The sequence below is a fragment of the Meles meles genome, chromosome 9, assembly GCF_922984935.1.
Source record: "Meles meles chromosome 9, mMelMel3.1 paternal haplotype, whole genome shotgun sequence".
Lineage (NCBI taxonomy): Eukaryota > Metazoa > Chordata > Mammalia > Carnivora > Mustelidae > Meles > Meles meles.
The window spans coordinates 28,959,102-28,982,837 of NC_060074.1; the positions used below are offsets into that span (position 1 = coordinate 28,959,102).

At 46.6% G+C, this 23,736-nt stretch overlaps 2 protein-coding genes across 6 annotated transcripts in view; one reads left to right on the plus strand and one right to left on the minus strand.

Annotated features, from left to right (window-relative positions):
* The window catches only part of VIL1 (villin 1), a 25,677-nt gene extending 13,406 nt beyond the window's left edge, over positions 1-12,271 (plus strand). Inside the window, exons 14-20 of the mRNA XM_046018175.1 lie at positions 626-805; positions 1,308-1,453; positions 2,175-2,319; positions 2,788-2,976; positions 4,832-4,900; positions 5,977-6,117; positions 10,094-12,271. Of these exons, the coding sequence (XP_045874131.1) occupies positions 626-805; positions 1,308-1,453; positions 2,175-2,319; positions 2,788-2,976; positions 4,832-4,900; positions 5,977-6,117; positions 10,094-10,207 (984 nt within the window). The 3' untranslated portion in view covers positions 10,208-12,271. The remainder of the gene's footprint in view (positions 1-625; positions 806-1,307; positions 1,454-2,174; positions 2,320-2,787; positions 2,977-4,831; positions 4,901-5,976; positions 6,118-10,093) is intronic.
* USP37 (ubiquitin specific peptidase 37) overlaps positions 10,605-23,736 on the minus strand; it is an 87,777-nt gene continuing 74,645 nt past the window's right edge. For all 5 annotated transcript variants that reach the window (XM_046018174.1, XM_046018173.1, XM_046018170.1 and 2 more), the window contains 5 exons: positions 21,976-22,036; positions 19,638-19,753; positions 16,799-16,868; positions 16,226-16,364; positions 10,605-15,707 (listed from right to left, as the gene is read on the minus strand). In XM_046018174.1, the coding sequence (XP_045874130.1) occupies positions 15,620-15,707; positions 16,226-16,364; positions 16,799-16,868; positions 19,638-19,753; positions 21,976-22,036 (474 nt within the window). In that variant the 3' untranslated portion in view covers positions 10,605-15,619. The remainder of the gene's footprint in view (positions 15,708-16,225; positions 16,365-16,798; positions 16,869-19,637; positions 19,754-21,975; positions 22,037-23,736) is intronic.

Here is a 23,736-nt window from a genome sequence, read left to right on the forward strand (position 1 = left end):
CTGTCCCTAGGGCATTGGTGCCTTCCAAAGTAATGGAGCAGACATCTGCACTCATTTAAGAAATCAGCTGTTTCTCGAGCACCCAGGAACCTGCAGCCCTCTGCAAGGTGCCGGGGCTGGGGAAGGCCTGTGTTCCTGCTGCCAGTCTTGTTGGGAGAGTGGGGGACAGCCAGAGGCCCCATGTGGTTCAATGCGGAGTGTAAATAAATAATCTGGGGCAGGCAGGGAGTTTGAGCCCGAGCCCGAGGTGGGGTTTGGAGGGGCTCTTGACATGAGGGTCAGAGTTGAGGTGCTTGGCAGAGGTAAAATGAGGGCCCACAGGAGGGGACCCATGACACGGAGCAGGGAGAAGCCCGGCTGAGCTAAACAGGAGGGTCTGGAGAGAGCAGAGTGAGTCTGGGGGGCACTATTGAGCTGGTTCTAGCCTATAAGCAATGGGGAGCCATTGAAGGTTTCTGAGCAGGGGAGTGCCGTGACCATTTGGAAAAGCCAGTCTGGGGATGATGCCGCAGAGGATCTGGGTGCAACCACACCCCACCCAGCCTCTCCTCCACTCTGTTCTCCGTGCCTCTCTCCAGAATCTTCCATGGTTTGTACTAAGTTGCTCCCACCGCTCTCTCTGCAGGGAGGCACCTCGCGGGCCAACCAGGTGGAGCCAGTGCCCTCCACCAGGCTGTTCCAGGTGCAGGGAACCAGCGCCAACAGCACCAAGGCCTTTGAGATCCAACCCCGGGCCAGCTCCCTCAACTCCAATGACGTCTTCATCCTTAAGACCCAGTCCTGCTGCTACCTGTGGTGCGGGAAGGTGCGTGCAGGGCCTCGGGGCCTCCCCTCGCCAAGTGGGTCTTAGGGGGTCCCCAGGCCTCAGGGGAGCCCCTGGCCCATAGGTCCTTCTGGCTCATTTCCCAGCTGCCCTGAGCCAGTCTCCATTCCCCCTCACATTCAGTGCCTCTGTGCCTGGTTCAGTCTCTCTCATTCTGTTTGTCTCAGCCACCCCTGTCTGTCCCAGTGTTGGTCTGTCTTTGTGTCTGGGGCTCTCTCCATTATCCCCGTACCTGTTGCTGCATCGCCATCCATCTCAGCTTCTTGGATGTCTTCTCTTGCCCTGTAAGGAGAGTGCAGACTCCTGTCCCTTCTGCCATGCTATGGAGTGTCAAGGACAGAGGAAGGGTGTGCTTGGGGTCCTGATCTGGGCAGGAGGGGCCCTCTTGGACCCAGGAGCTCTGGGCCAGTAAACATGGTGGAAGGGGGGGTAGCCATAGCCGTAGAGATGGTCTCCCCCAACACAGCTGACCCCCTTTCCCCAGGGCTGTAGCGGGGACGAGCGTGAGATGGCCAAGATGGTTTCGGACAACATCTCCAGGACAGAGAAGCAAGTGGTGGTGGAAGGACAGGAGCCGGCCAGCTTCTGGGTAGCCCTGGGTGGAAAGGCTCCCTACGCCAGCACCAAGAGGTAACTATGGGGTGTCTCTGCCTCCAGCTTGCCTTCTGAGGTTGGGGAGCCTCCCAGCACCTCCATGCCTTGGCCCAGAGCCTGCAGTGGGCATGGACTGAGGACTCTGTGTACCAGGTCCCCAGGGCTACAAGATGAAAGAAGAAGGGACAGCCCACTGGGCCCTCAGACCCTTTGAGCCCAGGGGCTGTGTCTGTGCTGGCGTACCTGGGGCCCAGTGCAGGGGTAGGGAGGGCAGTTTCTTGGCAAATGGTGTTCACCAGCTAGGAAGCAACTCAAAGAGAGGGCCAGGGCTTGCCCTTGCAGGAATCTGCCAGAATCCTGCTCTTTAGTCCTGACACAGGACCTGGATGCTGTGAAGCCCCAGCCGGAAACACTCTTTCCAGGGGTTTTTCTAAAGAATACGCAGGGTCCACTATTCCCTCCCCTCCTCAGAAGCAAAAGGGCATTCCTGCAGTGGCAGGAGGAGACCTAGAAGGAAGATAGCAGGACTTCCCAACAGTCCTGCAGAAAGCCCCGGGAACGCACCTCCTGGAAAGGCAGCGGGATTTCTCCCTCCGAGCGCTCTCGGACTCCCATGTGAGGAGGGGGCCGCTTTTCGCGTGATCAGAAAAAAGAGCATTTTCCTAGAAGCTGGGCCTTCCGCGTCGGAGTTCTGTGTCCTCCGTTCTTCCTCTCGACACCTTCCTCCTGCCGCCACAATTTTCTCTGCATCCTGCAGGCTGAAGGAGGAAACTCTTGCCATCACCCCCCGGCTCTTTGAATGTTCCAACCAGACCGGGCGCTTCCTGGCCACGGAAATCCCTGACTTCAATCAGGATGACTTGGAAGAGGATGATGTGTTCCTGCTCGATGTCTGGGACCAGGTATGATCAAGGCCTGGGGCCCTCCCTTCCCACCAGCTCAAGCCCCAGGGCCAAGAAATAGTGACTTTATGGACAGGTTAAGGTCTGGCCTTCTCTTGGCTCCCTCATTCCTTCCTGGGAGTAGTATCCTGGACAACAAGAGCCTAAGGAAGAAGGAGGCAGGTAGAGAGGAATTGTAATTGGCTTTATGTGCAGCGATTTTCCCAAAGCCCCGTTTCTTTCACGTGGCAGAAGCATGTTTTTAAGGGTCTGAGGCTCTAGAGAGGTCAGGAGTCCCGCACTGGCAGCGTCTCCAAGTAGAGGGCATCTGTCCAACCTCTTCATGTCCCAGATGCAAAGTCAAGGCCATGAGGTCTGCCCAAGGTCACTAAGCTTCACTGTCGGTCACTGGAGCCTGGCGGAACCAAGGCGGAGCGCGGTGGGCCAGGGAGCACGAGAAGGCCTGCCGGAACTCTGGATTCCCCACAGGTCTTCTTCTGGATTGGGAAGCACGCCAACGAGGAGGAGAAGAAAGCCGCAGCCATCACGGCCCAGGAGTACCTCAAGACCCATCCCAGCGGCCGTGACCCCGAGACCCCCATCATTGTGGTGAAGCAGGGACACGAACCCCCCATCTTCACAGGCTGGTTCCTGGCATGGGATCCCTTCAAGTGGAGTGTGAGTGGCTACCCCCGCACCCCAAATCCTTCTAGCCCAGCAGGATCTTCTCCAGGAGGCTGCTCACGGCACACCCCAAGGGCAGGGCAGACTTCCGGGCTCTTCTATTCATTGTGATAGATGACCAGTGATAGATTTTTTAAAGGGGTCTGAGGGGGCCTCAAATAAAAAAGCAGACTGTGTTAAGTCCATGAAGCACTCTGGTGAGGGAAGAAGGAAGGAAGTCGATCAAAAACCCAGGCTCATGGGTGCCTGGGTGGCTCAGGGGGTTAAAGCCTCTGCCTTCGGTTCCAGTCATGATCTTAGGGTCCTGGGATCAAGCCCCACATTGGGCTTTCTGCTCAGCAGGGAGCCTGCTTCCTCCTCTCAATCTCTGCCTGCTGCTCTGCCTACTTGTGATCTCTCTCTCTCTGTCAAATAAATAAATATTTATAAATAAATAAATATTTATTTATTTTATAAAAATTTATTTTAAAAAAAAGTCTATCAAAAGCCAGGCTCATGACCATGCTTTTCTTGAGCACTGGATGTAGCTCAAAGCTGATGGACATTCTTGCTAAGAGCTGTACTGACCACTTGAACTTAAATTAACTAGAGTTAAACAAAATGGGGCACCTGGGTGGCTCAGTCATTAAGCATCTGCCTTTGGCTCAGTTCATGATTCCAGGGTCCTGGGGTCGAGCCCTGCATCAGGCTCCCTGCTCGGCGGGAAGCCTGCTTCTCCCTCTCCCATTCCCCCTGCTTGTGCTTCCTCTCTGGCTGTCTCTTTGCCAAATAAATAAATAAAATCTTTCAAATAAATAAAGCTAAAAGTAAAGATTCAGTTTCTCACAAGCCCCAAGCTAAGTACATCATAGTTCCCTATGGCTAGTGGCCCCAGGTCAGAGAAAGAACATTTCCATCATTGCAGAAATTTCTTCGGGACAGTGTTGGTGGATCCTCAAGCCAGATGGGGATGACACACATCAGTTCTAAAGGACAGACGAGTGTCTCCCTGGCACCTGCTTCTAAGCAAAGTGGGTCATACATGTGGACCTTACCTGAGGGACAGTGAGTAAGACTTTCACACGGTTCTCCTGAACTGGCCCCAGACAGAAGCAGAGGGCAGGTCGCCAAGGCGGGAGCCCGTGCAAGTTTTCTGCAGGAAGGAGGAAGCCCAAAGGTGGCTTTGGGTGCACGAAAGTGCATAACAGATGATTTGAGGGAACTAGAGCTTAGATGAATTTCCTCAAATGCATTTTTTGAGAGCATTTGTTCAGGGCTTGAGGGGCTGGATTATGTCTTGAGTATAGATTAAACAAGTCTCCAGGTTGCAAATCTAACTGCCAGAACTTCTTAAATTCCTCTCAGGGTCACTGGGCCCAAGCTCTGGAGGCCCGTCCCTCCCCTCCAGTCTGTGCTGGTTTCCCTTGCTGGCCGAGTGCCATGCTTGGGGCCAGGCCCTGGACATGTAGGGACACACAGTTCCTCATGGAACCAGGGTCCCTCCGACTCCCTTCAACCCTCTGCGGCAGGGACTCCTCCAGGCTCTGGGAGGAGCCCCCCGTTCTCCAGGATGCCCCAGAGCCTCCTCGGGGGAGGCAGCGTCTCCAGGCTGCACGTGCGTCTGAAAGTAGACTCCGTCCTCTCGTGGGGCTGAGTGGGTTCTTCCTGACTCTCAGCCCCGTGGGTCCCCACCCTCACCATTCAGCCTCCTTTTTCAGGGTCCCTGCCCCAGTCCCCATCTGAGCCCCCCTCCGCCCCTTCCCACCCCCAGGCCTGAGGCCAACCTTCTTTCAACCTCCTGAAAGAAAGAAAATTCTTCCATGCCCTCTGCTGAGAGCCGGGTCTGACTTGTAATTGGGTTTATGTGCAGAACACCAAATCCTATGAGGACTTGAAGGCGGAGCTTGGAAACTCAAGGGACTGGGGTGAGATCACTGTGGTGAGTACGGGGCAGGCGGCTAACTGACACAACCCTGTGGGAGCTGAGAAAGTTCTAGAAAAGACAGCTGGGCCCTGGGCTTCCCTTTTCCACGGGGTTCCCCCACCCTCACCGGCTCATAGAAGTGCTTCTCCCTGTTGAACTTCAAGGCCTCCAGCTGTTTCTTCTCCTCCGTGTGCTAGTCTGAGCACACATAAGAAAGCCTCTGTCTGGGTGATGGGAGGCAGGAGTGAGGTGGGGACAGCCGGTTAAAACGCGGATCCCAAAGTCCCGCTTACCCCACCCCCCAATTCTAGTGTGTGGAGTCTGGCTGAGCCCGGGAATGTGCCTGTTTTAAACGAAGAGCTAGGGGATTTGACACAGTTCGTCCACTTCGAGAAAGAATGAGTTGTCTGCTGTGGTCACCCCTGGGGTCCTTTCTCCAGGGGCAAACTGCGGTCTCTCAGTTAGTGACCAGAACAGCACTGGGCCCATGGGCGCAGGGTTATGGGACTCTGAAAGCAAAGCCTTTCCTTTGGGAAGCTCACGGGCTCACAGGGGAGGGAGCCCCAAGCAGACTCTGTAGAAATGTGTCCCGAACACAGTTTCACAAGCACGTGGGGTCATCAGCCGATAAGGCTGCTTCCTGGGCCCCACCTGCAGGCTGAGTACCCCGTGTGGCCAATAAACCCTTCTCGCTGGGCTGATGGTGCAGGCAGGAAAGCATGGACGGAAAGGGCAAGGCTGGAGGAATTTACTGATGACCGTGTCATAACAGATAAGAGAAAGAGGGTCATAAATGTCCAAGGTGGACCTTGAACATCTGTGGGAAGCCATGGAGAGAAGTTCATAAGTCATAGAACAAAATAATCATCTCGGACCCATTGGCTCTGGTTGGATACAAACCACTAAGTTGTAGGTCACAGGTCAAACAGGTGTTGTGTTCTGAGGAGTGTGTGTGGGCAGGTGGGGGCGGGTACGGAAGGCTTCTTGAAGGAGATGCTCTAGAATCAGTGCTGATTCTGGAGAAAAAAGGCAGCCTGGGAGGGAGCCCCAAACCCCGCAGAACACACCAGTGGTTTCCTTTTCTTCCCTAGGAGATCACCAGCTCTAAGCTGGACACGTTCGATATGAACAGCAACCTCGTTTCTGGGCCTCTACCCATCTTTCCCCTGGAGCAGCTGGTGAACAAGCCTGTGGAGGAGCTCCCCGAGGGGGTGGACCCCAGCAGGAAGGAGGTAGGTCTGCCTCTAGGGGGAGGGTGGAGGGAGCTGGCGGGCCGTGGGTTGGACAACCCACGTCGGTTAGATGACGTCTAATAATCTGACGTCGGTTAGATGAGCAGGTGCTGGGATGTGCTGGGAAACAGAACACATCTGGTCCCCTCCTTCCCGTGAGGGGACCTCTCAGTGTGGACAGAGGGTTCAAGGGACCCCGATTACACTATGATTTCATTTCAGTGATGATAAGTGCCACAAATGTGAAGTGCAGGTGCGGTGAAGGGTCTCCCAGGAAGGAAGCTGACTCAGTCAGAGGTTTCCTTCTGAAAGGGGACCAGGAACTATTCAGGCAAAATGGGTTATTCCTGGAGAAGGGGACAGCGTGCGTGAAGCCCAGAGGCAGGGAATGAGCACAGAGGCCAGCGTGGCTTTGGTGTGCGGAACCGGGGAGCAGCCGGCCGAGGGGCCGGGGGCCTAATGGAGCAAGGCCTGCTATGCCCCGTTAGGGAACGAGGCGTCTGTCCTGAAAGTGGACAGGAGCCGTTATGGTCGAAGCAGGGGTGCGGCAGGAGCGGCAGTCAGGTTTATGCCTTTAAAAGACCACGATAGGGGCCCCTGGCTGGCTCCGCTAGTAGGACGTGTGACTCTCGATCTCAGGGTTGTCAGTTTGAGCCCCACGTTGGGTGCTGAGATTACTTTTAAAAAGTTTTGAAGACTTAACAAAAAAACAATAAAGATTTTAAGTAATCTAGAATAGGTAGGTGGTGGCTGGGGGAGTAGAGAAGGGGGGTGGTTTCGAGGAATTTTAGGAGGTCAAGCCAATGACGCTGGATGAAGGGTGTGTGGGTGGGGGAGGAGGTAAGGGTGTCATTTTTGGAGATAAAAAGACCCGGGGTCAGACCGAGCTTAGAGGGGGACGACTGTGACTTTGGCGGTAGCCATGCCATTTGAGGTACCCGGGGACATCCGGGGTGAGGCATATTTGGTGCCCAGGCTACTTAGAGACCTGCCGGGGCAGAGACCCGCCAGCGTGCAGTCCTCCCGGTGGCTGCGGCTGCAGCCCACGTGTGTCACTCGTGCAGAGAGAGTGGGGCAAGAAGAGAGCTTGTTAAACACCCATTTCCAATATTCACTCCCACTATAGGAAAATCCAAAATGGGTGGCAAATCTAGCTTCATGGGGGGATGGAGAGACAATGTGCTCTGGGTATGATAAACCATAAAGAAATCTTGCTAATGAATTAAGGAATCTGTAGAAGGGAGATGCCCGATTTCTCCAACAAGTCTGTTACGGGTTTGGGCTCCATCTATGTTGAAGTGTATTGTTACCAGAGCGTGTGTGTTCTGCCCTTCACCTTGGCGGCCATGTTCATGCATTCTCTCCCCGATGGACCCATCTGTGTCCTCACCAGAATGTGGGGATGATGTTGGGGCACCTGGGTGGCTCAGTGGATTAGGCCGCTGCCTTTGGCTCAGGTCATGATCTCAGGGTCCTGGGATCGAGCCCCGCATTGGGCTCTCTGCTCCACAGGGAGCCTGCTTCCTCCTCTCTCTCTGCCTGCCTCTCTGCCTACTTGTGATCTCTCTGTCAAATAAATAAATAAAATCTTTAAAAAAAAAAAAAAAGAATGTGGGGATGATCCCAACATATTTTTTTGTAACAGTGATGCTGTGAATATTGTTTGCCCACACCTCGTATGTGGAGAGTGCTCCGTAAATGTAAGCTGGTATGACCACCTGGGAAAACTGGAGGGAGGGCGAGTGACTGGCCTGATGTGACTGACATCGCTACGGGGCAGCCGAGGCCGAGCCAGAGCCCAGTCCTCAGAGTCCTGCCGCTCCCATCGTGTCATGTGGCACGATGTGTTTCTAAAAGGCAGTGCAGCCAGAGTCACTGAACCAGGTGACTAAGAGGAGGCTGAGCGGATGGTGAATTCTGACTGGGACCAACAGAATCGAGACAACCCCATCCTGGTAGACACAGTCTACAAAATCTAAGATCCTTTTTAAAAAGTCAGTAGTCTGTTGCTGATTTTGTTTTTTTAAGAGATTCATTATTTGAGAGAGAGAAAGAGAGCGAGCGATTGCAGGTGGGGGGGAGGGGCAGAGAGTAAGGGAAGGGAATCCCGAGAGACTCCTCTTCTAGAGCGAAGCCCAAGGAGTGGGGCTTGATCTCCAGACCCTGAGATCCTGACCTGAGCCAGAACCAAGAGTCGGATGCTGAACCGACTGCGCCACCCAGGCGCCCCAGTACGTTCTTGTGGGAGAGCTGTCGGTCAATGTTAAGCAGAGAGAGTAGGAGGGGTCTTCAGACCTCTCTGGTGCCCCAGCCTCGAAAGGGGAACCAGCAGCAGGGAACGGTGGGGTGCTGGGTCTGGCTGCACGCAGTAGCGAGAAGATAATCTGGGTGTTTGAGCACCAGTGAGTAAACCACAGAGAGGCGGATGTGGGTGTGGGTGAGGCCAGTAATCAGCTGGCAGGACCACAGAGTCCAAGAGCAGGACAAGAGGAAAGATACAAGTCCACTGGGATGGGCAGTTCCTGCTATCCACCTTTGGGGTCAGAGTCCAGAAGTCTCGGCCAAGCTGTGGAGCCAGCCTGGCGGGGGCCAGAGACAGACCGCCAGGCCTCAGCTGTGAGGAACCTGGGCCGGGGCCCTACTACAAACCGGTTTGGGGCAGTCAGTTCTTCCCCACCCACTGATGCCCTAACCCCTCCCCCTTCCTCTCTTCCCCCCTCCCTGCCTGGGGCAGTGGGCAGGGCTCTCAGGGGACTTGAGGACAGAATTGGGGGTGGGGTGGGTGGGAGGCAAACCTAAAGACCGAGCTTGAAGTCCACCTAAAGAGTTTGTCTAAGCGGCTCTCTGCAGGCTGGATCAAACACTGTCCTGGGGTGGCGGGAGAGGGGGCTTGCATTGAAAAGAAACCCATGGCTCTAACCACCTTCTTGGTGCCTGGGGAGCAGAGATGAAGGCTGGGAGATGCTCTTGGGTGCAGTTTCAGTTTGGGGTTCTCACGTGAGTGTGCCTTGAGGATACCTGGCTTGCCTGAAGCAGTATCACCTGTTGGGGGGCTAAAGTCATTTCAGGCACTTCCCTCATCTTATGGAGAAAGATACAGACGCCTGGCTTAGAAAGCTGTCTTCCAGTCCTGATCTCTAAGTCAAGAGTAAAAGGGTAGAATTGTGCTAGCCAAGCTTCTGTACCATTCATAGGATGGGAGAAGCTAGTAGAAGTCATCCAAATATTTTGTTTCCTGCTCAGAATGGCCAGGGGTTTTTGCAAGTGCCACAGCTGTATCTGCATGCTCGCCAGGCTGCTGCTAGCTGGGCCCGCGGTGCTGGGGCGGGTGCTGGGGTGGCCAGCCTGCTCCCGAGATCCCCAGCAAGGCAGGGCCCAGGAGGGCCAGAGCCTCCCAAGGGTGGCTCTCTCGCTAGCAGAGCTGGGTGTCCTTCCTGTGGTTACAGCAACTGGGTCTCAAACATTCAGACCTGGGCAGATTCCCTTCCTGGCTCATCTGCTTACCCTATGGGCCAGACTTGAAGAAGGATCCTTTGGCTTAGGATCACTGTTTACTGCGTAAAGACAGATGAACAAGATACCTGGTTTCCAGTACCCTTTCATGAGTCATATAGTTTTCATCCCCACAGAGAAGCAAACACTGGCTTTTAAAGATTTTTCTCCCATGTTAAAGAGAGGAAAACTAAGACGTTCTCAAAGCTAGTGAATTCCCTAGCCAAGCGAAGCCACATATCCCAATTCCCTTTGCAGAGCTAGGGTGCTCTTGGAGCTCAGTCTGTTTCATGCTGATCATGTTCCACATTCAGGGATCACACTTCTTGGACCTCAGCATGCCACTTGGCTCCTCCCCGGCTCTTCCCGGGGTCTCCTGACATTGCCCTGTCCTTCCTGTGATGGCTGTGCCACACCTACAGGACTCGCCTATAAATCCTGAGGTAGGGAATGTGACCGTTGCCCTCTGGTTCCTTTCTTCTAGGCACACCTGTCCATCGAGGATTTCACCAAGGCCTTTGGGATGACACCCACTGCCTTCTCTGCCCTCCCTCGATGGAAGCAACAAAACCTCAAGAAAGAAAAAGGCCTGTTTTGAGAAGCGGGAGCGGTTGTGGTTGGCCAGCATTTCCCTACTTTGCTTGCAGTTGTGTTGTTTTCATGACTGGTATATTCGTCCTATACTCATTCTGAAGTGAAAATTTTACCTGTGAGCAACCTCTCTACTCTTCCAGAGTGACACCTCCATAGACTGTCGTCCCAAGTTCAGCTCTTAAACAGGTGGTCGCATTGTTTCCACTCTGGCGTGGTAATGTCACTCTTGACCATCCTGTTCCAGAGCCTCCCTTCTTAGAGAAGGGCGAACACTCCACAGGACATCCTAATTCTGAAGAGTCCTCCCTAGGTTTCCCTCCTGTCACTGATGTTTAGCCATGAGTGGAAGGAAGCATTTTGCGGTTTCACATCTTTCCCCGAGTACTGGCTTTTCTTTTTCACATACTCTCCTCGCGGACTTAGACGAGAAGTTAAAGGGCACTCCTTTGCAAGAGCTGAATGGTCTGGGAAAGGGCCCTGTTAGGAAGTTTCACAACACTAACCGGTCCCCAGCGAGAGCAGCACACCCACGGGGTCCAGAATGGAGGTCATTTCAGCCCCGGTCTGGTACTAATAAGGCAAAGAGCTTAGCTAAGGCTAATGCCGAGTTTACAAGCCGTTATCCAGAACCTCTGCCACACTCCCTGAAGGGCCATTTGTCGGCTTGCCCTTCCATTTCCTTGAAGGTGGAATGGTGCTGCATGGAAGTCCAAGTCAGAAAGCCAACAGAAAGTGATTTCGCAACCTCAACACACGGTGGTTAAGTGTCTGCAAGGATAAGTCCTTTCCAGAAATAACAGTCAAACCAACGCAAGGTTAATAAAGGCTTTAATTTCACACACACAAAAAACTCTATGCATAATTTAAAAAGGAAAACAAAAACAAGGAAAAACCATAAAGGATACAGAGGAACAGTTCTGCTAAAACACAGATAAAGTGCCGCTCCATACGAACAACATAAAGAATCAGAATCAAGTCACTCTGAACACAAAGAAAGAAAATCACCTCACAAATAATGTGGCCAAAGCTGCCAGCAAATCTGGTAGTGGCTCAATTAGGCAAAGTGTAGGACCCTTCCTTCGGTTTTCCTCTCTATAGCATAAGTAGACAACAATGACGACAGGCCAGAGGAACTGGGATAGAAGGACAAGGTCCAAGAGGGAGGGAAACCTGGGGATAGGAGGTGTGTGGTCTCACTGCCCGTATCGCCTCTGTTCTTGAAACCGGCCAGGTCAGTGGACTGCTCGTTTTGGCATCTGACCTTCTGAACCTGGGTCTTGATCCAGACCTGCATCCCCTCTACTGTTTCACCAGTGAACATGCCTATACTTTGAACCTCTTAATGTACTTTAAGAAAAGTTCAATGTTACTAAAATCAACTGCTTTATACTTATACTGGCACACTTTTTATTAAAAACTTCAAAACCTCAGACATATAGCACACATGGAAAGAAAAACTTACTGTGTATAAATATGCTACAACGGAAGAGACGGCCAGAAGTCCAGTAATCAAGCATGCCGTAAAGGAGTCAGTGAGTGCGGTGACAACAGCAAAAGAACGGTCACAAAACTCTCAAGGCCTACCGAACTGTAGTTTTCCAATAAAATATGTATGTTTTCCAGATGTTAATAAGCTATACCAACAGAGACAAAATTAGGATTTTGAAGTACTGCATTCAAAAGACATCAGATGGCAGAAACCCATTAGCTTCTGTACTACTTAGAGAGCATTACTCAGTGGCAAAGCAAGATGGGGAGAAGGAAGAGGACACGCTTGTTTCGTGGGGGATACTCAACGGGACTTGCCCGTGGTACCGGGTTGTTGATTTTTCTACAAATCTCCAGATATATACAAGATCCAAATGTACTTGGGAGATCTAGCTCTGTTTCCCTGATTTAAAACAAAACTCCACCTATGGGGGTGTGGGGTGGGGGTGGGGGCTGCCAATTAAAGCAAAGAGAAAAAAAAAAGTCAGGATGACTAAGAGCATCCACTGTAGTCATTTCAGAGGACGAAGAAGAGTAATATTTTTATTTGTTTTAATATAAAGTCTTTTCAGATCAGGAATGAGTTTACAAATTTCTTTCTGTATGTTTCCAAACCTCACCCCAAGCTTGCTCTATACTCATAACACTCAACTATATAGCTGCTGCCAAAAATCTCTCAGGTGTTTCCAAATAATTTTCATCATACGACTGTGTCTGTAAAGGTACACGTGCAGAGCTATGTTTATAGAGTTACATAACGGTAACTGCACTATGGAAGAGTAAGTAAATTCATGAATTCACTTGCTGAGGTTTTAATTCTTAAAGTTTCTCTTTTGGAAGAATTCTACACTTGAACAAGAAGAGAAGAAATGTAGTCTAGTATTTGCCTCCCAGAGTTAATCAGCTGTTCTGTGAGTATCACTGTATAATTCTAAAAATGTAAACACATTTACATTTATTACATCTGTTACTGAGCCATTAAGTTAGGCCTGAAATTAACAGCCCATGGCAAGTAAACAAATAGCTTTTGGAATCAAAATATAAATAGAAGAACAATTCATGGACTTGCTGCTTCTTATTCTATCCTGCTGAGACAAAGTGCACGAGTGTGCACACACCTGTAAATACATTCCCCGCAAAACAGAGTCTGTCTTCTCACGGGCCTAAATTACAGTCATGGCTACTAATTAGGAATGGCAGCCACCTGGCCACATGCAGCTTCCAATTCTCCATAATACTAGGTGATAAGAATCAGCAAGTTTGAATTTTAGCTTAGTTTTCCCTTCCAAAAAATTTCAATTAAGATCAGTTGTCTGCAGAAGTGCTGTCAAGTTCCAATTCAACGTCAATTAAAGTAATGTAACCATTTTTGGTATTTTCAGTAGAAAGGTGACTGGGTAGGCTGCCTGGGACTGAAGCACTCTGTCCCTCTCTGACTTGTCCCTTCCCAGCACCAACACAATCAAATGCCCCATTCCCCCGATTCTGAGCAAACTGATCATACTGTGCAAAAAAATAATATATTATCTACTTACAATTTTTAAATATATACAACCAGCTCAAAAAAAACAATAAACTCTTTTAATGTGGTCCAGCTGAAATGTCCACCTGTAGTCATGAACCCAAATGAGAACTAAAGCGTAGTGAAAGGGGGGATAAAGGAGCACGGGGAGGGAGGGACGCTGACACACGCACAACAATGCACGGCTACCAAGAAAAAGTCAAGCCCCAAATTCGCAAGCATATTAGCAGTTAAGATAATTCATCTACCTCAGTAAAATACTTTCAACTCGCAAGTCCAGCCCAAGAAATGAAGATCAAATCCAACCAGGTTTCTGAGCCATGAGTACTTCTAAACCACACACACACACACACACACACACACACAGGCTACAAAAAGCAAGTCAAATGAGGGCACTTCATGGGCATGGAGCTTATGGCATCATTTCTATTTTTTTTTAATGCCCTAACGCATCCCCACTTCAAAATGTTTCCAGTCATTTCTAACAGCACCTTTCAAAGCTCTCAAATGCAAACACGCAGGAGAAAAGTCCTACTAGCTATCGAATTTGATCACTTCACTCATCCAGGAGAAAACCAGTTATATTCGAGCAAAAGTTATTGTTTTTAAACCAAGTATTTTCCTCTGCTCTATACTGCTCACGTGCAGCCGATCAGCACACCCTTTCACAACATTCACTGTGGTAGTGTGTAGGTACACGGCGGGAGGCAGAACATTCATCTGTAGTTAAGCAATGTGCTGGGGCCATTTACAATTTAAAAACCAAGAATTTTAGAACAAGTTACTATGTCAGAACATGTCCAAGTGTGGGGTCTGGAGCTCTCTTTAGGTAATCTTCTAGAAAAGGAATTGCACCTTCTGTGATGATGGACTTTCGTATGTTTCTTCCCCTTGAAAAACTGAGGTGGTTTTTGTCCCTACCTCAGAACTGAACCAAGAATTCCTTCCTTGTTGATAAAAAAAAGTAAAAAAATGAAAGAAAATACTGAAAGTTTCATTTTGCTACACTTAACTGTGCGAACCTAATGATTCCCGGGCTTACAAAGTTATTCTGTGGACAGAAACCGCCCCTCAAACTCATTCTTTTTGTGGCTTCCCCGGCTCCCCAATATCCACGCTGGTCATGCCAGCTGAGTGACTACTGTGGCACGGACTGCTACGCCACTGCTTAGCCTCAACCCGGAGCATCTGAAAAGATAAAATATATTATGCACCTTTGTTATCTGTTGGTTCTTGGGATTACCTAAACCAATCTCGTTCTCATTCTCATCCTGTTTTTAAGGGCAAAGATAGACAGCAAATGATTAAATGCTCAAGCTTCATCCTAAGCTCACGTACTTAATTTCCCACTTGCAGGAGGGCTTCTCGTGGTCCCGAGTGCTTAGCTTTCACACAAGAATCCTCAGCCTGACCTCTCCATGTATGAGAGACAGATGCCACCATTCTTCCTTATCCCCAAGTGTCCTTGCTGGGGAATCCCAACTGGGATATTATTTTCTTACCTCTTAAAATTTTGGTTGCAATCTTTTAGGGCAATGCTTGCTCCATGGAAGAATGACACAGAAGAAAAGGAAAAGATTCTATCTTCACTACCATAATAATACAGATGACATACAATGAATATACTGTGTGAAGGATATCTCTTTTAAAGAAAATACAAAGTGTACAATGAATACCAAACAGGGGACCATAACCCATTCCAGAGCACCAACAATCCATTTCTTGGGACTGCATGTAAACAGCAAAAGCGTTACAAATCCATGAAGTAATTTTATACAAAAAAGCTCCTCACGTCAGGTGGCAGAAATGCCTCTCCTTTGCGAGGAGGACAAACTGTCATTAGTGTAACATGGAGAGCTGGCTTTCCAGTGAACTTTACTAATAAGAAACACACATGAAAGATTATAGACTTGAGTGAAACTACTCAAGGAACAGAAACGTTAAATGCCAACTGATATATACATCTTTCCACCTCTCTCAGGTGAATGGACTCTGACACCTTCATTTCTTCTCCAAACTGCTGTGCTATTCGTTCTGAGCAGGCATACTGCGGTGGCTCATCCCAACTCTTTAAGGCTCCATTCATTCCACATGTATGTGTGCGCATACGTATGTACATATATATATATATATATTTACAACATGTATTCCTAAGACAAAAGGAAGTGCCACTCTTGTAGGAGAAAGAGAGGGTATCAGCTACAGATGTGAGACCAAAGTTTCCATAAAACAATTAGCATGGAGCGTTCCACATAATTGCAATTTTCGTCTTTTGGTTTGGCCCTGAGCTGTTTGTTGCTCCCGCATCAAGTAGAATTCCGAATTCTCCTCCTGCAGAGGTGAGGTGAGGTGGGCAGCAGTAAGAAGGAATACGCAGTGCACACTGCCGACCCAGGAGTCTGTTCCTCACAAGGCCTGACGAGTGGTCTTCCCCACTTCCATGCTAAGTGCCTGAGAATTCTTTTCCGTTTCCAGCAGCTCATCAAAGATCTCCCTTAAAAAAACAAACAAGAAACAAAACAGGATATTCAGTGAGCAAAACCGAAGGACAGACAGAAGATAATGATAAAGCCTGCACAATCCCACTTGGTGCCTAAGTTTTATTAAATAAGCAGCTCATTCATTTGATCACTATCTTAACCCCAAGTGCAGATTTTTGAGAACCCTGGGGGCACAACGGCACTGGCTACCCCTGGTAACAATGCCATGGAGCTCCCAGCCATGCACGGAACTCAGATCTAGCTGCTGGTACTGGAAGACCAGAAAGGTTTACGAGAGGACAGCTTTATTATAGAACAGTCTCAAGTTCCACACCTCAACACTACTGTGAGATAAGTAATTAACATGGAGTTAAGACATCAACATACAAGCCCTAAGCAAAGATACAAAAGTCAAAACTTGTCAACTAATAACTGATGGGAACAATTTGCCCTTATGGCGGGGGGAGAAAAAAGGAAAAAGAAGAGTTTGGGAGATGTTTAGCCCACAGCTCCAGACCTGGCGGTGTCTTACTTGTGCATATAAAAGAAGATATAACCACTCCGATCCCGATCGCTCTGCACAGAAGCCTCCTGGATTTTAGACACCTCGAGATCATTGTAAGTAAACCACGCCTGTTTCTTAATGTCGTACACATCACTAATGTAGTGACCTAAAATAAATAAAATCTTAAAATTGTGGTTTTTAAAACACACTGCATTTTTCTCAGGTACAGGAAGTTTTGGAGAGAAAGAAAAACAGCCAACCATCCACGCTATCCCCAACAACATTTCTAAGAACCATTCAGAAAAAAATGTACAGGAATTTAAGGGAGAAATATACTACACCAGCACAACTTTTTGGATAAATATATATGTCTGCATATATATATTTACATACAAATATAGAGGGGAATTTGGGTCGTTTATAAATAAAGAAGAAAGTTGCACCTTCAACACAATTCACACTGAATGTGATCAAAGGAAAGATTTAAAACTTTTGATGCATTCAACTTCTAGCTCACGGAGACAGGCACAGAGCAAACTAACAGGGAGGAAATGCTGGCTACCTCATTTGTAAAATGCTGAAATCATAATGTCCATTTACCTGAAGAAGAGGTGCTACCAATGTGACTGACGACACTAATGAGTCGGTAAGAATGAGGAAGATTTCCTGTCTGGAAAACACAAGTGGACACGACCTTTAACTCTTCATTTGAATAAAAGCAAAACACCAAATTTCAATTTATTATCAAAGCTAACATGGCCGAGTTTCAGTGTGTGTGTAGTCAAACTCAATAAAAAAAAATCCAGTGCTTGTATTTTTCAAACCTTTTGACCCAAGAATTCTACTTCTAACTAAGAATTCATCCTAGCAAAATAATTCCAAAGGAGAAAAGAGTACACATATAAAATCATTCACTGCAGCATTATCTCTAATGATGAAAAGTTGGAACCAACCACAGGCCCAATAGCAGTGGAGTGGTTAGTGGTATACTAACGGAATGCAGTATTATTTAGTGGGTCAGCAAAGTGTTCACTTGTTTTTCAAACCCACATGAATGCACACAGAAACCACAGCTCTAGAAAAGCAGGTATGTTAATGATTAAGTACTGGAAAACACAATGAACAAAATGAAAAGAGCTGCAGTGGTGCTGCAGGGATTACGGATAAACTTGTACATTCTAAACATTTTTAAAAATGCTATTAAAATACTGTTAGTAGAAACATTGTAAAAACCTGGAAAGTGACATTCATGCACTGCAGGTAGCACTATAAGGTACAAATTTTGGGAAGGAATATAGGTGTATGTAAATCAGAAATCATTAAAATGTTTCTCAACTTTGAAGCAGTAATTTATTTTTGGGAGTTTACTCAAAGAAGAAAATCCCAAATACAGAAAATATTACAATCATCCACAGTTCCTCAATGTATTTTTAAAAGATTTTTCTTTTTAAAGTAATCTCTACACTTAACATGGGTCTTGAACCTACAACCCTGAGATCAAAAGTTGCGCGCTCTACTAAGCCAGCCAGGCCCCACCCAATGTACTCTTTATTACAGCAGAACAACAGAAACTTAAATATTTGTGGTTAAAAATTAAATGAAATAGGGGCGCCTGGATGGCTCAGCGGGTTAAAGCCTCTGCCTTCAGCTCAGGTCATGATCCCAGGGTCCTGGGATCGAGCCCCGCATCGGGCTCTCTGCTTAGCTGGGAGCCTGCTTCCTTCTCTCTCTCTCTCTGCCTGCCTCTCTGCCTACTTGTAATCTCTGTCAAATAAATAAATCTTAAAAAAAAAAAAAAAAAATGAAATGAAATAATGATCTCGGGGTCCTGGGGTCGAGCCCCGCATCGGGCTCTCCGCTCTGCGGGGAGCCTGCTTCCTCCTCTCTCTCTGCCTGCCTCTCTGCCTACTTGTGATCTCTCTCTCTGTCAAATAAATAAATAAATAAATAAAAAATGCTTATAAGTAATATCTTTTACATCTAAGCAGAATAAAAACTGTGCTGATGTTTTATTTTTTATTTTTTTAAAGATTTATGTATTTGACAGAGAGAGAGACAGCAAGAGAGGGAACACAATGGGGCACCTGGATGGCTCAGTGGGTTAAGCCGCTGCCTTCGGCTCAGGTCATGATCTCAGGGTCCTGGGATCGAGTCCAGCATCGGGCTCTCTGCTCAGCAGGGAGCCTGCTTCCCTCTCTCTCTCTCTCTGCCTGCCTCTCTGCCTACTTGTGATCTCTCTCTGTCAAATAAATAAATAACATCTTAAAAAAAAAAAAAAAAAAGAGGGAATACAAGCTGGGGGAGTGGCAGAGGGAGAAACAGACTCCCCACTGAGCAGGGAGCCCGATGTGGGGCTCGATCCCAGAACCCTGGGATCATGACCTGAGCCAAAGGCAGATGCTTAACGACTGAGCCACCCAGGCATCCCTGTACTTAGGACGTTTTAAAAGCACACTTGGGGGGGCGCCTGGGTGGCTCAGTGGGTTAAAGCCTCTGCCTTCAGCTCAGGTCATGAACTCAGGGTCCTGGGATTGAGCCTCGCATCGGGCTCTCTGCTCAGCGGGGAGCCTGCTTCCCTTCCTGTCTCCGCCTGCCTCTCTGCCTACTTGTGATCTGTCTTCAAATAAATAAATAAAATCTTTTAAAAAAAAATAAATAAAAGCACACTTGGAGGTAGGGCTAACAAAATAATATGTAAAAATGCTAACAGTAGTTGTGTTAGGATAGTGGAGTTCTATGTAATTAAAATTATTTAAAAAATTGGTAAATGGTAAAAAAGGAATTTTTCAGAAAAAAGAAGGGCAAAAAAAGTTTATAATGTATTCTAGTTTAATGTCATTAATCCAGTAGTTTTTACTAAGTAACAACCAACTAGTTCTGTTATTTCACTTTAAAGATAATACAGTTCTGGCAGAACTATGGGTGAATTCATATATATATATGACATCGAGAGCCATGTTACTCAGTTACTACCTAATACACACAAAAGGGAGTTGGGATATCTTTCTAGTTTTGTTTCATTTTATTTAGAATCTTGTGTATAAGAAATAAGGAGCAGGGCACCTGGCTGGCTCAGCTGGTCAAGTGTCCAATTCTTGGTTTTGGCTCAGGTCATGGTCTCTGGGTCCTGGGATCAAGCCTTGCATTGGGCTCTGGGTACAGCAAGGCATCTGCTTGGGATTCTCTCTCCCCCTCCCTTTGCCCCTCCCCTCATCCACAGGCTCTTTCTCTCTCTTAAATAAATAAGTAAAAAAGTAAATAAAATCTTAAGTGTAAAAAAAAAAAAAAAAAAGGAAGAAATGAGCAAAGGACAAGAGAAAGTGAAGAGCATCTGATGACTGCCACAGCGGACACTGCCAGTGGGGCCTTGGAAGAAAAATAGCAGGAGGAGTGATGCCGGCGGCCGGAGCAATCCTCCTTAGGGAGTTAAGCAGCCTACCTCTGCATTTCTTTTCAGTTCCTCCGCCTCGGCTTCTGTGTACTCCATGTCTAAAACATCCTCATTGCCAGAGTCCTCATCGGAACCCAATGAATCCAGAAAAGAGTTGTTAAATTCTGCAGAATACAAAGTATTATGAAAATTCTTGGAATAGACACAAATGATATGATTAGAAAGAAAAAAAAAACAGCTTGGGCTACTTATTTTATCATCCTAAGGAAACCTAAAACATTATTAGGGTTTCATTTCATCTGGGGAGTAATAATTCAGGTACCAGGTATCTAAAACAGAAATGTCCCTTTTCTTTTAAAGAAATTTATATGAAAGAGATATAATGCTAATAAGGAAGGAATACAACTGGGGCGCCTGGGTGGCTCAGTGGGTTAAGCCGCTGCCTTCGGCTCAGGTCATGATCTCAGGGTCCTGGGATCAAGTCCCACATCGGGCTCTCTGCTCAGCGGAGGGCCTGCTTCCCTCTCTCTCTCTCCGCCTGCCCCTCTGCCTACTTGTGATCTCTTTCTGTCAAGTAAATAAATAAAATCTTTAAAAAAAAAAAAAAAGAAAGGAATACAACTGAAAAAAGGATTATGATTTCACAGATAACCCAATTTCACTAAATGTCACATTATATAAACTGTGTGTTAGATTTCAAGTACTTGGTGTATGTTGTAGGTGCTCCCGGCAAATACAAATGATACAGAAAAGTGACCATGAAAAAAATCAGTATCTTTTCATGTTCTTCAATATTACATCTTTTGAAACTTAACAAATACAATGGAAATTTAACCTTTTAAAACAAGATTTTATTTATTTCTTGGAGTGAGGGTAGAGAGAGAGAGCACAAGCAGGGGAAGGGAGAAGCGGGCCCCCTTGAGGTATGGCTTGATCCTAGGACCCTGGGATCACAATCCCAGTGGAAGGCAGACACTCAACCAACGAGCCACCCAGGTCCCCCTGGAAATTTAATCTTTAACTCAAGTTTCACTAAAATACACTACACTAACAACTAAATTCAAGATCTGCTTTTTTCTTTAATAAAGTGTTTCCACTGGCAGAATCCATCTTTATGAATGACTTTAAATAAAGAATCAAGGGGGTGGGTGGTGCACAGTGCACTGGGTGGCTCAGTTGGTTAAGAGTCTGACTTCAGCTTAGGTCATGATCTCACAGTCCTGGCATCAAGCCCCACTTTGGGCTTCTTGTTCAGTGGGGAGTCTGCTTGTCCCTCTGCCCCTCCTCCTGCTCATGTTCTAATAAATAAATAAAATCTTAAAACAAACAGAAAAACCCCAGAATCATTTGTACTTAAGTGTCTCTTTGCTTTAAAATACAATTCCACTCAAATCACAGTATAGAGTTATTTATAAGACATGAACACCTAAGAATAGGAAGAACAGAAAAAGAGACTGTAACATCAGAATTCTGGAAGCTGGAAAGTGGATGGTGCCTGACTTAGCAGACCTACGAAAGCCAAAGCCAAATCCTAAGCCAGTAACAGAAAAGTTGAGAACCAATCCAATTTACATTTCGTTCAAAAGACATACAATTTCGAAGTACCAGGTACCCTTGAAACTGGAGGCTAAGGAGGAGACAAAAATAAGGATTTGATGAAAAGTATTTGAGAAACACACTCCCAGGATCCCCTCTCTCCCCACTTCATGCTGCTGAGCAACGAGAGAATTCTGGAGTTTTAACCTCTGGAGAGGATGAAACAGTCTCTGGATTAGCAGATGTCAGGCACATACTGAAAACAGTGGAGATGGCCACAGTTTGCATATGGCAAGATTAATGTGACCTCCAGCCCTAATGCTCTCTTTGGCTCTGGAACTTTGGCAGCCACATTTTTTACCTTTAGGCAAAGGCAAGAGATTAGAAAGCTCTTTTTTAGGAATCTGACCAGCCCAAGAGAAAGGCCTAAATAACATTAACATCATCCCCAAAACAGTTCCTCCTTGTAGAAACTCAGAGTTGACAAGCTCTAGCTATTCATGTGCTCAGGGCTTCCAACCAACCTTTTAGTCTCCTTTTCTTAATCATGAACCTATAGCCAAGGACTACTAGGTATCTGAGGAAAGTCTCTAATAAGAAATATGAAAAGCATAATAACCACACAGGACAGAGCACCTGGAGGAAACAATCTATTCAGGGAGAAAAAAACTTCAAATAAACAAACAAAGGAACTATACTTAATATCCTCGATATTTGAGATGGTATTGCTTCTACAATAACCCCCCAAACACTTTAAAAAAATTAAATCATTAAAAATAATATTTCACATGCTTTTCTGAGTGTGATACATTTCACCATTAAAACGATGTAATTAAAATAATTTCCACACCTTGAAGACTTAACTCAGTTGCTCTTTTGAGGTCATCATCTTCTTTCTGTTCCCAAGCTTCCTAAAGGGATAAGAACACAACCAAGGTTTTAAAAGGGTACTGAATAAACTTGTTTAAGGAGTATAAAACCAGCTGTTCTGGAAGTATTTTCTAATAATGTTTTCCATAACCTAACGAATGTTTGGAATATGACCTTTTGAGGGGTGTGGAGAAATTCTCCGCTTTTTTCAATGCTGCCCTCTAAAACATAACCTTGGGGGTTAAAAAGACTTACATGCTATCTTTTCTAGTCAGTGACATTTGACTTGCTAACCAAAAGCCATTCACCGTGACGCCGTGATGTAATTCCCGTTCTCCTTCCATGTCTGAAATACCCGGCACACAGCAGGATCTACTTGGCAAATGGCTCTGTTTTCTTTCCTCTAATTTACAGCCTTTGCCAGTTTTCATGGAGTAAACACTCCCACTACGTATGGCCAGTCTGAAGCTACTGATGGGATGCTGAGTGTGCAGCTGGGAGGTGGCGTGTACGCCTGAGCTGATGGCGAACAGGCTCTAGTAGGTCACTGGCCCCAAGTCGGGACAGCATGACAAACACTATTTCCACAAGACTATTATTCAAACACTTCTATTTTTTCTTGTTTAAAAAAACCAAACAGGCAAAACAGAACAAAACAAAAGCGAAAAACAAAAAACCACACAAGATACATATTAGATACATGGTGAAAACAAAATGAATTCATTGTCTGTGGACTGTTATTTCTCTAATACATCTGAGGTTCTCTTAGGAAAACAAGTACCTTTGAAAATGTCTCAACTGGATGACTAATTGTGAAAATACGGAAATGTTGACTGTAAAAAATTTTTCCCTCTCATCTGCAGAGAAAATATAATTTACAAACTTCATGCACAAATGAAGAAACAATGTAATTTAAGCAGAATACTTTTCTCAAGTCTAGACTTGTTTTTAAAGTTACTAAAGTATGTAAGAAGCTCAGAATGAGCTATTCTGCCTTAAAGTCCTGGGAGCAAGAACACTGTATTCAAAAAGAAACAGATATTCTCTAAGAAGAAATATGATTAAACTTATCCAGCTCTCAAGTCTATGTGGAAACCCAGGTGGTGAGAGAGTCTTCCAGCTGTTAACAAAATGACGCAGTTATACCAAACTAAAGAAACCTCATTTTATATTTCTCAGCTGTGAAACAGGTTTATAAGATAGTTTTAACTGGGTCAGCTGACAAAAAATAGGATCCACGTCTTTTGTATATGAAGAAGAGAGGTGCTGAATTTTCTCTTTTCTCCACTATAAGGAACTATTGTTAAGAAATCAGACCTTGGTCTTTTAGACTAAAAATAAGTTTTCTAAAACAAATGATCACTATCCATTATTTATAAAATGGGTGACATGAATGCAACTTGATGGCCAGGAGGCTAGGGAGGTACTTCTTGTAAATAAAAAGATACAGAACAGCTGGTTCTGAAATCATTTAAAGCAGCAGTTCTCAACCTTGACTGAACACTAGAATCACTGTGGGAAGTTTTAAAAAATGAGGGAAGCAAGTAAGGAGGGAGGGGAGAGAAGGAGAGACAAAGGAAGCAAGAAGGAAGGAGGAAAGGGAGGTACAGGGAACAGGGAGGTACAGAGAAAGAGAAAAAAAAAAAGGAAGGAAATCTAGATGCCCAGACCAGATCCTAGGATCAATTCTATCAGAATTCCTGAGGGGAAGAACAACCCAGGCATCAGTATTTTTTAAAGC